This window comes from Atractosteus spatula, chromosome 2, assembly GCF_055471065.1.
Source record: "Atractosteus spatula isolate fAtrSpa1 chromosome 2, fAtrSpa1.hap1, whole genome shotgun sequence".
NCBI lineage: Eukaryota > Metazoa > Chordata > Actinopteri > Semionotiformes > Lepisosteidae > Atractosteus > Atractosteus spatula.
Genome location: NC_142707.1, coordinates 68,290,372 through 68,303,764, shown reverse-complemented (window position 1 = coordinate 68,303,764; position 13,393 = coordinate 68,290,372). Strand labels below are relative to the sequence as shown.

The 13,393-nt window shown below is 37.8% G+C and overlaps 1 protein-coding gene across 2 annotated transcripts in view; it reads left to right on the top strand.

The window, feature by feature from the left end:
• The window catches only part of col12a1b (collagen, type XII, alpha 1b), a 95,450-nt gene that overhangs the window by 38,253 nt on the left and 43,804 nt on the right, over positions 1–13,393 (top strand). For both annotated transcript variants that reach the window (XM_088937317.1, XM_088937325.1), the window contains exons 22-32: positions 761–900; positions 2,010–2,139; positions 2,800–2,945; positions 3,332–3,461; positions 4,164–4,303; positions 5,516–5,645; positions 6,986–7,125; positions 7,242–7,374; positions 7,469–7,489; positions 7,736–7,875; positions 12,764–12,893. In XM_088937317.1, the coding sequence (XP_088793443.1) occupies positions 761–900; positions 2,010–2,139; positions 2,800–2,945; positions 3,332–3,461; positions 4,164–4,303; positions 5,516–5,645; positions 6,986–7,125; positions 7,242–7,374; positions 7,469–7,489; positions 7,736–7,875; positions 12,764–12,893 (1,380 nt within the window). The remainder of the gene's footprint in view (positions 1–760; positions 901–2,009; positions 2,140–2,799; positions 2,946–3,331; positions 3,462–4,163; positions 4,304–5,515; positions 5,646–6,985; positions 7,126–7,241; positions 7,375–7,468; positions 7,490–7,735; positions 7,876–12,763; positions 12,894–13,393) is intronic.

The following is a 13,393-nucleotide window of genomic DNA, read 5'->3' as shown; positions in this document are numbered from 1 at the left end:
CAACATGGCTAAAAAACGTTTTTCTAAAATATTTATGTTACCCTGGCAGCTAAATGTCTAGCTTAAGGGCATGCCAAATCGATGTTTTAATAATGATTTAAAATGCCAGAATTAAAGGCTGCAGTGTATAAAGTATCAGTCAGAAACACATAGTGGTAAATGCAGGTCCAGAAAAGAATGTGCCAGGAAAGGATATTTATTTTGTTTTAGAATTCCGGTACTACAAACAGCATATTACTCTTTTTACTTTCAATTGTATAAACACATACTGTATGAGTTTTTAGTCCCACAAAAAAGTGTAAAATGTGGTTAAAATACATGGTTAAATGCAAACATGTATACAGTACATTATTTAATATATAGGTATAAAGACTGGTACCTTTTGCCAATAATAGGTTGTATTTCATGAAAGCAAGTTCATATATACTCATCTGAATTATAAAATCTACAAACCAAAAACAGCATAACAAATTTTTTATTCATATTTTAACAAAATCTCTTTCATATTTTGATTATGTCAAGATATTCACAGAACAGGTTATTCAATTTACTGTATATGTAAGTATAAGATTAGTAGATTAAAGTTACAATTAAATTAACTTGGAATGAATGCGATGTGTATTAAAGCACGTACTACATTTATCAGTAGAATTCTAGAAATTGCATAAACTGAGAAGGTCTGATAAGGGTTCTCTGTTTAATATGTTAAGAGATGCTTAAATCTGAATCCCTCATTAGTTACATCACATCTGTAAAACAGGTGGACTAGAAGCACCCACAGACCTGGTCACCTCTGAGGTCACAACTCGGTCGTTCAGGGCCACCTGGACAGCACCTAGTGGGACAGTGGAACAATACCGTGTAGAGTACAGGCCAGCTGCTGGAGGCAGAACTGAGGAGGTGGGTGATTTCCGATGACTGTTCTCAAATTTGCACGTGTAGTAAGGGTGTAGGTTGATAGTGAGATATTGCTGCTGACATTAAACAAATGCGACTCTGTGTGGTTAAATCCTGAATTATCTTTACATCTAGAAGTCAATTATTCTAACCTTTCTGAAAGTCAGTATTGATTTTCTGAATCAGTTTCTTATAGATCCTGCTGAGGCTTACATGGCGTTCTTCTTTAAAGAGCCTCGATTTGGCCCCGAGCCCATCACCTTGTGCTTTAGTTGGCTGCTGCCACACCACGTCAGCACAGTAAAAAGCAAAAGGTTGACAGAGAATGAGAACAAAGTAAATCCAGGCGTTTCCATTCCGTCAGCTGCAAAGTCTCAGTGGCTTTTTTTCTTCTTACAGAAACATTTATTGACAGCTGGGTTCTAGATTTAAATCTTTTTGGTTGCCCCTCAGTAGTTTCCATTTTAGTAGTTTCTTCGTTGGTTTGTGGCTTTCACTGGGATTTCTGAGGAGCTCCGCTGGGTGGATTTTGCCAGTTCCTTTGAGGATTTGAAAGATTTGGGTCTGGTCCCTTCTTAGTTTTCTCTTTTCAAGACAGAAAAGGTTCTGTTCTTTCAGCTTGTCAGTGTAGGACATTCCTTGAAGTCCAGGAATGCATCTGGTTATTCTTCCCTGATACCTTTCCAAGGCAGTTATTGCTTTTCTTTAATGTTATGACCAAAGTTGTATACAATATTCCAAATGGACCCATCCTAGGCCATTATACAATTCTGACACAACATTCCTTCATACAAATTCTACACCTTTTGGTATTTATTCTAACATTTCATTTGCCCTCCTTATCGTTTGCCTACATTGTCTAGAAGGACGTCAATGAAATGCCAACATAAACACGTCTTCTTCAAAAGTAGCCTCTTCTAGCTAAGAGTTTACATTTGTCTTACCTGCATGAAACTCCTTGTGCTTGTTTACATTGTAACAACTAAGCAAGCAATAGGGAAGAAGAGCCCCCCTTCCCTGTAACATTTTCTTCTGCAAGTCTGCTGTAAAGAAGCGCTTTATTTTCAATACATAAACACCTGTTTGAAACTAATAACTGTTCATCTTGTCAGATCTTTGTTGATGGATCCACCACGACGGCAGTCCTTCCTAATCTCAATCCACTGACAGAATACTTGGTTCAAGTTTATTCTGTAAGTGGGACCGAAAGCAGCGATCCCTTGAAAGGTTCCGAAACCACCTGTAAGTACAGACTTGTTTCCTTTGGTTTTACTCATGATGTTTCCACCATCCATTTCTTCTGAAGCTCTATTAGATTACCAAAAGTAAACCTTCAAAATGTATTTTTACTGACCAGATCCCAAGTGACAGTTTTGAAAAGAACATATTTCATAATCGTATATTTTGCCAAAATATATTTTAGAAAATGAACACTGCTTGACATGAAATACTGTTAAAACCCTCTGGGGCAGGAAATGGAAACTGGATTAGAATTTAGAAATATAGCATTATAGTCCCTCAGATTTTCTGCTTATTAGAAAAGTTTTAATTAAAAAAATTAATTGAGTAGTAAGGGTTCTTATTTTTTAATGTGAGGGTATGAGAATTGATGTTGCAATTGTATGTGATGAAAAAACCTTTGTGAAACTGGATAAATTTATAGTAACATGCATGTTTCCAGTTGTGTACTAAGGTGCTAATTTAGTTAAGATATAAAGCTTTCCTTCAACTGTTACTCCTACTTATGCTATTCCATGTCATTACTGATATTTCTCAAGTTTAGGAGCCCTCTTGTAGCTGTATGAATGAGACCCGAGGTTGCTGGCAACTGCAGTGTGAAGGTCAGCAGAAACAAATCAACTGATAGGTGTTTTTGCAATGTAACTTTTTTTTTTTTACCAGTGCCTCTTCCATCTGTGAGAAATATGAATGTCTACGACATGACCTCCTTTTCCATGAGGGTGAGATGGGAACCAGCGAGTGAAGCTACAGGATACCTGTTACTGTACAGTGCTATCAATGCCACCACGCCTGAAACGGAGAAAGAGGTAGAGTCAGCAAGTTGTGCTCAAGATGCTGAAGTTGTGTATGGAAACACATTATATGTACAGAATATTTAGAAATAATATATAAAATAAAGGGCAGTGTTATGTAGTAGGAATCACTGGCCTCGCCTTTTTAAGCTCTGTTTTAGTAAGTAACATTCATGTTGCCAACTGGGCCGTAGTTTTCATCCTACATTCCAGTTTAGAAAGTAGCTTCACTCGACACCAGTGTCTCTGCTCAAAACGGAACTGATTTCTTCCTTAAAGCTGCATCCGTGAAATCGGCATACACCTGTGTAAATGAAGCCAAACCACGTGTTTTAAAGGGTACACAATAAGAAATGAACGCCTGTTCTCATCAGTAGCGTGTCCTTGTCTTAATCCTGCAGATGAGGGTTGGATCTGAGGTGAATGATGTCCTGCTGGAACCGCTGCTTTCTGACACTGCCTACACTATCTCCCTGTACGCGCTTCATGGTGAAGCCGCCACCGACCCTCTGACATCGCAGGGAGTGACATGTACGCTGCTTCTTTATCTTTATAATGGCTGATGAGTCGGACTGCTGCTTTAAATAGAGGAGATTGGCACTTGTAGCTTCTCTGTGTGGTTAACTACCTTTAGATGCTGTTAAATTCAAACCCGTTTTCAGGTTATGTTTGCCTGGTTTTTATTAATCTGTTTTTGGCCGCTGAATCTATCTCCCGTACTTCAGATGTTTTTGAAGGAGTATTTCTTTCTGAACTCTGTTTAAAGGGTGAAATCCTAACAAGTGCAGGACAGCAAAACACAACTCTACGTCTTTTTGACAGAGTAATTTCACTTGGCTGACAAGTACTTCTTCCATTGTGCTTCCTTGGCCATTTAGTCCAGTCTGACATTTCTAAAAATTCCTGCTCTTCTGCTGTGTCAATGAGAAGTATTACATTTGGATACTGCTTGCTGCAAACAATAGTTATTCATTCTCATCGGAAACAGGAAGTCATGAAATAGATTACAATAAGTTAAGAGGGACAAAGGGCCTCCTCTTCTTTGTAATCATTCTTATCAAAAACACAAATTCCAAACAGGCAAAACTCCCGAATTACAAAATGTTTTCTTTCTCCTTTGGATTTGATGCTGTTGAGAAATTTAGTCGTTTTTAAACGTGCTAGGAATTTAATTGATCTTTAACCTGCACACTTCTCTGTTTCATTTTTTTGGTTGTTTTTTTTTTCCCCCAGTGCCACTGCCACCAGCTGGCGAGCTAAGGATCACTGATGTCACACACAGCACCATGAAACTTAACTGGGATAAAGCACCAGGAAAAGTTCGCAAATACATTATCATATACAAGCCTGTAGATGGAGAAGAAACCAAAGAGGTAGGGTGTGCATGAGGAGTAGTCTATTTTATCAGAGGTCCAGAGTTGATCCCAAGTCTCTAACTTTGCAGTAACTTCTATTGACAATACACTGTATGCTTATATATTGAACTACAGTATGTGAATAGTTGAGTGAAATGCCCTTATGGTGAATGTTTTGTGGTGTTTGTGCATTTTTTTTACCAAGGGTTTATATTACTTTTGCTACTGTTTCCTTTGGCTTCAACATGTATTCACTGCACTTTGATACACTTGGGATATCCATACCAGAGGCAAATGCAGAAACAGATTTCACTTGAATATAGGTTGTTGGATTTTTAAATTCTTCATCTGAACCATGTCGTTTCACAATTCCAGTGTAGTGGGAGGTATATTTTATGGCTTTACCCCTTGGAAGACAGTGCCTTCTGAAGATCGCTTGGCTGCACATTTCGGCCCCAGTTGACTATCATATCCTGTGAAATAAAAATCACTCTGTGGGACCCATCATAACTTCTCCGCTGGATTTCAAAAGCTCATGCATTTTAAGCCCCTTATGGACTTGTTCAGCAAAGTTTTGAAGTGATGTATGCCCAAGAAATGACAACAGCTCAACGACTCTGTTAACTGATGGATGATAATGTTCAACGGGATAAATGATTTTTCATTTTTGTTCAGGATAAATTTTTTTGTCAATTAAAAATCAGCTAATTATGTGGAATTGTATTGGGACTGTACCCTATTTTCGCTGATTTTGCAGCAGGAAGGAGAATGAGATGGCGTGTAGAGAACATTGACACCTTTACTTCTGTTTCTCCCAGCATGCAGTCACCTAGAAAATCCATCTTTCTGTAATATAAACTTCAAATGGTCTGGGAGCACACAGGCTGCAGTGCTGTTTAATGGTTTCTCTTTTTAAGAGTCTGGACCTGAAGTTGCACTTTCCCAGGATTACAAACAATTCAGTCGAATGGCTTTGCAAATTTTTGGACATTTCCTGGATAGACCCCCCCCCCCCCCCAGTATTGGGACCTTAAGGGATTCTGCGATATCATGAAGACACCATCAAAGGATTCAGAATAATATTGTGGCTTTTTGGTTTAAAAAAGACAAAACAGTAGCTAGTGTGTAGTGATGATCTAATTTCTGATCTTCACGTTTCAAATAAAATCCTTTTCTTATTTTTATATTGTAACCATAACAATGAAACTTTTTTACCTAATTCGCTTGCAGATCGAAGTTGCGGGCAACATAACTACGAAGGTCATTGACAGCCTGACTTCTCAGACGGAATATGATGTAGCTGTTACACCAGTTTATGACGAAGATGCTGGAAATCCAATGATTGGACAAGCTGTAACTGGTAAGGAAGAGTTTCTGAAGAATCGTGGTTAGGATTAGCTCTGTTGCTGGAATATAACCCCCTAACTATTCATTTAGTTATTTGTTGTATTTAAGAATTTCCCAACCTGCAAAATGAAATAAGTCCGGTGTGCTTTGTGCCCTGGATCAAACAAATATACAGTAAGTTGACATAGCAAATATTTGTGAACCTATTTCACATCCCCGTAGGGGACAGTGTGGTGGCATAGGGATTAGTGCTGCTGCCTCACAGTTCTAGGCTCTTGAGTTTGGTTCTGGGCAGAGGAGGAGGTGTTCTCTGGGTGTTCCAGTTTCCTTCCACCTCCACTGACACCACTGATGGTAAGCTGACTCTCTGCTAAAACATGTCCTGTCTGGAGAAGCGCTGCTGGAATGCCAAAGCCAATATAATTTGGATAAAGTTCAGGTGAAGAAGCAGAACAAGAAGAGTCACATCCCGGCAGAGTCAATATTATGATTGAGATATTAAGGCACTGCTACACATCTGGGCCACTTAAAAATATAGTTGATGCAGTGTGCCAGACAATGACTAGACAATCAAAGCATTGCACATTTATTCAGATACCTCTTATTTGTGTAATATGACTGAAATCAATGTAGATGAAAGATAATAATGATAATATATTAAACTGTACAACTTTTAGTTGCTTTCCACATCTAAAATTGTCTAGGGGCTTTTTTCCATTAACATTTATATTAACATAGTTTTACATAGTGAATTCATATTTTTCATCTGTATTTTTCATCTATCACTTACTAAACAACTTTCATTACCCCCAGTTTCACCTAAGTAGAAGCTTTTAAATTATTTGATCCAAATATCCTTGATTTTGATGCACCTCAGGTGTATTACAGTACAAAGGGATGCAGACTGAGTGGCTTTGATCATGATTAGTCTCAAAAATGAAAACAGACAAGAGCTCTATGATTTCACTTTTTGGCTACTTTTTAATTCTGCTTGATGTGCCTAATTACCAGAATGGCCGTGTCCAACATGGTGAAGCTCAGCCAAATTTTAATGGCCTGGCCTCCTGATACTCACAGTTCTGCAGTTCATCCCCGCTCCAGCACATTCTTGTTCTCTAACCTTTGCCATGACACATTCTGTACTCTGTAATGGATTATTGTAGCGCTTCCCAAAGTTTCATTTAGTAGAGCTTATTGTGAACATTTAGACTCTGCTCAGCCTCCCACAACCTGATATACTGCATCTGTTTTGACAAGATCATGTTTTGATCTCACTCTTTTTGATTTACCACGCGCTCTCAACTAAATACAGTATCGCGAGCTGAATTTATCTCTTTTCCACAATTTACACAGATGTTGTTCCAGCGCCGAAAAACCTGAGGTTCTCTGAAGTAACCCAGACGAGTTTCAGAGCTACATGGGATCACGGGGCTCCTGATGTGGCTCTTTACAGGATCGGCTGGGTTAAACAGGGTGGAAGCGACATCCAATATGTAAGGGCACAGACAAAGCATGATCATCTACGGTTGTGATCACTTTTTATTATTAGAGTTGTGTATTACTTTCTACAAATTTGACTGTATCAGTAACTTAGCCATTTGTTCCCCAGGCAATCCTTAACAGTGACGAAAACACCAGTGTCTTGGAGAATCTGGACCCGAATACAGTCTACGATGTTCAAGTCACAGCCATTTATCCAGATGAATCAGAGAGTGAGGATTTAATGGGGAGCCAACGCACATGTAAGGCTTATGTTCCACAAGCTATGTTAGCTAAGTTTAAAAAATGCCTGGTATTCAACGTTTCTTCTTTTTTTTTCCTTTCCTTTTTTTCTAGTGTCTAAAGCTCCAACACCAGGTAAGATCTGTAACTATTCTATATATAATACTAACAAAGCATGCATTTAGTGATATGTGCTCCTTCTGATGTGAAATTAATTTTCTTCAGATGGCATAAAAGACCATTTTCTTGCTGCAGCCACATTCTCTAGTTCTGAGATGGCTATTCACCTTTCTAATCTACATTACTTGTAAAATGCATAATCTGATCAGCATTCTGTGAATGGATGCCTGCTCTGAAGTGTGTTTTTCATTATATCCGCAGCTCCAACAGGTGCCCCACAAAATCTGCAGGTGTACAATGCCACTACAAGTAGCCTAACTGTGAAGTGGGACCCCGCTCCGGGCAGAGTGCAGAACTACAAGATAACATATATCCCTACAGCAGGGGGTCAATTACAAACGGTAAATGAAGCGCCATGCAATTACACTCATACCCCGGTATCCGAACGTAACTTGTTCCCGAAAATCTGTTCGGAAGGTGGGAGATTGTAAAATCGAAAAAAAAAATATTTCTTATGGGGAAAATTCCACCCCGTTCTGAACCGAAGAAAAGTTCACTCAGAAACCACCCTAAACATACAATACCATACAGACCATTACAGCAAGCTAAGTGAACAATGCAGTTCTACTCAAATCAGCCAACTATAGCTGTGAAATAATTAATTATATCATATTTAGAATATCAAAATATGAATTGATCGGCTAGAACAATGTGTATATTGTTGTTGACTATTACGCTAAAGAATCTTTTTCTCTTCCTTAAGACCCATGCAGTTCCTTAATGAACAGCATTAAGGATGCAATTCCTTAATGAACAGCAACTACAAAACAATCACAAAAAAACACTTTGGGAATGAGACCACAAGCTTGCGCTGTGATTGTAAACACAGCAATGCTGCCTCACAGTGGCCTTAACCACAGTGCCTTGTGCCTGCGCAGAAACATGCAGCTGTTCGGTGGTGCTGAATCCCGATGTTCTCAGAAGGTTCTCGGCCAAAATCGGTCACTTTCGATCTTCAAAGTTCGGATTAGCAAAATTTCGTTCTTATAACAAATTACAAGGTACAAATTCTTCATGTTCAGATTAGCGAAAATTCATAAACCGAACGTTCTTATACCGGGGTATGACACAGTACCTGTGTCCTTGTCTTTAGTAAAAAGCAATGTTTATACTGTTCTTGAACTATTCAGAGCTTCAAAATGGCAGTCATTGTGTATTGCCATAATATAATATAAACTTTACTTATTCATGAATGCATTCAGAATTGTTTTTTTTAATACTGGTAAATTGCCGTTGTGTTTGCACATCAGTCAAACCCAGTAAACAATTTTGTACAGCTGTGCAGCTGTGTTAATGTAAATTGATCAGTGTTTTCATTTGGCAAAATGCTGGTATTCAGTCAAAAACACACAAGAGCCTAATTTTTAAGTGTTTGGAACCGTGTTTCTGTGCTTTCAAACATGATTCAAATATAAAGAACAGTACTGACAAAATCTATTTGTCTCTGTCAGGCAATAACGGACTTAAGGCTTCCCACTCCTGAGATCAAATCTGTTGTTTTGAAAGCTAAAAGACTCAAAGATGAGATTTCACATCAACATTTGCTTAATTATTATGATTTTGCTGCAAAATGTGACAAGGGTGTAGGAGCAGTTCGTCTTTAATGAAAATAAATCACCCTTTGAAACAAAAGAGAGCCAGAGCCCCCAGACTAGACTTTAATCAACTACTTTTCTTAGGCCATGTGCAGTTACCATTAATGTGATCTTCTGCACATTTTGTCTGGTGGTTTAATGATTTTACCAAAACCTTAAGAGGTTTCACTTAACCTTTAAGAATTCAGAGAGCTCCTTTGTACAAAAGGCATTACTCTTGCCTTAGTACACCATGTTCACAAGATTTGAGTTCAGCATAAGATTAACATAACCTGGTACAGGTACAGTGGTACAGTGGTTAGCATTGCTGCCTTGCAGCGCTGAGGCCTTGGTTCCAGACCTTGGGTGTTATCTGCATGGAAATTACTGTATATGTTCTCCCTGTGTTTGTGTGCATTTCCTCCTGCCCGAATACATAGCGAATACATTGGCTTCTGGGAGAATTGTTTCTGGTGTGTCTGTGTGCCCTGTAATAGACTGGTGTCCCTTCCAGGGTGTATCTTGCCTTGTGCCTGTTGCTTGGCAGGATAGGCTCCAAACCCCCACCTCTCTGAATTGGATAAAGTGCTTAGAAAATGCAAGGATGGATGATATACAGTAGATACATCAATCAGGATGCAGTTTTTTCATTGTGGAGTAATATGTCTGGGCGAATTCAAGAGATCAGTTTGATTTTGCATTTATGTCACACAGTGGTAGTCCTTGGGGTTTCTATGTATAACTGGGGTACTACTGTATATAAAAATCTACATAGGCCATCCATTCTCATTAGTATATGCTACAATATTAAAAAAGCCTGCATGAAAATTGCACTGTTGAGTTTCGTGCTCCACATTTGTGAAGTTTACTTGCAAAGGGTGACATCCAGCAGACATTTTATAATGCACAATATGGTTTGCATTAATATATACTGCCAAGAAAACAGGCATGGAAAACTTGTAGGATGAAGTCCTCAAGAGTGAATCATTTCACTTTGCTTACATGAATGGAGTATCATCACTTTTCTAGTGAGTCTACTTATACTTCTGTAAGGCTGCTTCCTGACATTTATTTATGTCTTCAGAATTCTACTTAGAATACTTCAGAATTCTGATGGTTCCTAAATTGGAATGACAATATATTTTTTTAATTTAAACTGATCAAGTTAAGTGTGAACAGGCTCTTACTATGAGAACCTGAAGAGCATCGATTTACACAAAGCATTTTACTGCAGTCAATTGACTGAAGCACTTTGCTCAAGGGTACAATCCTGGCCACCTGGGATTTGAACTCACAACCTTGTGGTTACAAATCCTAAAGTGTCTTACAACACAGATGGCTTACAACACAGATGGTTGCACATGTCATTTCACTAGATTTCAATGACATAATTATACCTCCAAGGCCAAAGACTGCTTCCCTTTGTTTTAGTCTTAATTTGACTGCTTTGATGGAATTAACCTCAGCAGGAGTTTGACTAGAATTGTAAGCTTGACTAGCGCCTTAGGTTTTCCACAAGCATGGGTGGCATTTAGGAAAATGATTGTTTTGATTCGAAATAATTTACACAGTGTTTCTGAGAAGTTTTTTTAAGAAGAGACAGTACTAGTCACATAGTGATGAGCTTTACAGTGCTGGCATCTACAATTTTAACAATCTGCAATTAAAAAATCAGATGATACTGTTGTTTAATAATGCCTAAACACTTTTGAGATTTTCTGAAGATCTTGAGATCCTTCTGATTCAATAGTTGCTATAATGTTGGCTCTTTGGTTTTTGCCTGTGCACAGTCTCAAAGATTTACAGAACTAAAATTCCCGCTTGTACGAGCTCAGAAAAGTAGCCCAAATCACCAGTGCATACCTCAGTTTCAGATCTCCTATTATTATACTTTAATACATCCATTACTGGTATGCGATATACCTGTATGCTGAGCAGTTAAATTAAAATAAGCTACAGTTTAAAAGTGCCAATAATTACTCTATGTATTTTATTTTGATTTTTAATAGAGTATTTAAGAGTGACCTCTAAAATAGACACATTCTATTTGTTCCCTGTATTGTGTTGGCTTTTTTGTTGGCAAAATTATATTGACTTAGAAAAGGGTTCAACACAATTTTTGAATGAGAATTCTTTAAAAAAAATTAAAACTTTTTAAAATTGTTTTCTTAGGAAATAAAGAACTTCAATTTGTATTTGAAGCTTTAATAAATTGCAGCTTTAATAAGTTAAATGTAAACGAAAATTGGGCTTCTCAAGAGTCAAGCATTGACCTTATAATACTTCTGACAAAATTCAATTTTTCAGTTTTTTCAAACACCCATAAAAGTGCTCATGCTGAGCAATTCAGATATTGAGAAAAATAGTCACATTGCAAATGTGTGTAACTCATTGGTAGGTAGATAAATGGACATCATTTGTTGGGAATTGGCAAAAAACAGTGGCAGTATTTTTTCAGTCATTGTACATCAGTATCAGTAGTTTTTTATTGCTTCTTAATAATTAAACCAGTAATTTTCCAAAATAATCTATTTCTTGACATGTGGCTTTGTAACTGGGTCGCTATTATCGAGACCTGGACTTGGAATGTGTGAATTCTCAGGCTGGGTTTATTTTGCCTGCAATTTTGTTTTGCCTAGTAATTGTCTGAGGTGCACTTTGTCGACATATTTAAGGGAATTAAAGGATACTAACAACAGTCAGATATATATAACAATCCTAGCAAAAAAAAAGATATGAGAAAGATTTTACACTTTGGAGAGGTGAGAAACTACAGCTTTTTAGGAAACTCCAAAGTTTACTGATGTCTGATGGTTGTTCCAGGAATAGTCATAAATCCCTGGTGCATTCTGGTGTCAGAAGGTTATGAGTCACTACCGAGTTTGACCAGGGGCACTGTTTACACAGCAAACAGCAGGGGATTTAGCATTGTGCCTTGGGGAACCCCTTTTGTAGTTTTAAGACTTCTAAGAGAAATTCCTGCTAGGCCTTAATGACCTTCCAGAAGCAAAGACGATTATATCTTGAGTCAAAGACATGGAACGGGGTTGTTAAATTTATATTGGCTGGATATAACAGTGCTTATATCCAAAATTACTGGAAACATACAGAAGCTGTCTGGGAGTAGGGCTAAGAGTCAATAGATGATGCTATCCTAACAAACCTCCAAAAAGTAATATCAGAGAAAAACAATCTCTTACTAAAACCTATTTAGTTCTAATTATTATAGGATTAAATAGTGAATAAGTTAATTTTCATATGGTATATATTTTGAATTCTTTAAAAATATGACCGTAGATAAAGTAGATTGTAGATTATGCTGTATTACAAAATGTATGGAGCAGTAAGGCAGGGATTACATATAATTCGATTTTCAAAATGTTTGACGAGCATGTTCTGACAATTTGAAGGATCTTAAAATACACTACATAAAAATAATTGTTTTCTGTGGAGATTTCAGATATCAATATCTTTTTCTATATCTACTCATGTAAATATCAATACCATCTCATCAAAGGTGTTTTGTATTGACTGTGGAAATCAACGTTGCTCCAATTACAGTACATACAGTACGTGCAACGCGTTATTGTAAATGAATGGCTCAACACGGTCAAGTGATTTTGTTATTCTATTTTTATTTGTCTTTTATGAACAGGTTCAAGTAGGGGGCAGAAGGAACAGTGTTGTTTTGCAGAAATTGACTCCAGACACCCCCTATACCATCAGTGTGGCATCAGTGTATGCGTCTGGGGAAAGCAAAGAAATAACAGGAAGTGGCAAGACCAGTAAGTGTCCATTCGGCTGTCCCAACCTGCAATCTATAACATTGTAATTGTCTCAGATGCTATGTGGTGCTTCCGTGTTACAAGGGTTTGTCCTTTTATGAGAAACCAGCTCCTCCGCAGGATGCTAGCCGAAGGATTCTTTGGGAAACTGCTCTCCCACTAATTCTTGTCACTAAAACAACAAATAAAAACATCCTGAACAATCTGACCACCTCGGCTGGAACATATGAAGGACTACAAATAAGCGGAAGCCGTTTGATCCATGTAGCTTGTTGGTATCTAGTAGCTATCTAGAAGCTGAAGATCTCAACAGCCAGGGCATAGGCTTCAACAACACAGCTGTATAGTTCATACATTACTTCCTCAAACCTTAAATCATAAATACACCCTTAATCTTTCTCAGTGATTGAGTATCTCAACCACTTGCTTCTTTATCTTAATAGTGCTGCAGTACTTAATAGTGCTTAATAGTGCACATTAGGTAAACGGCTATGAATGTG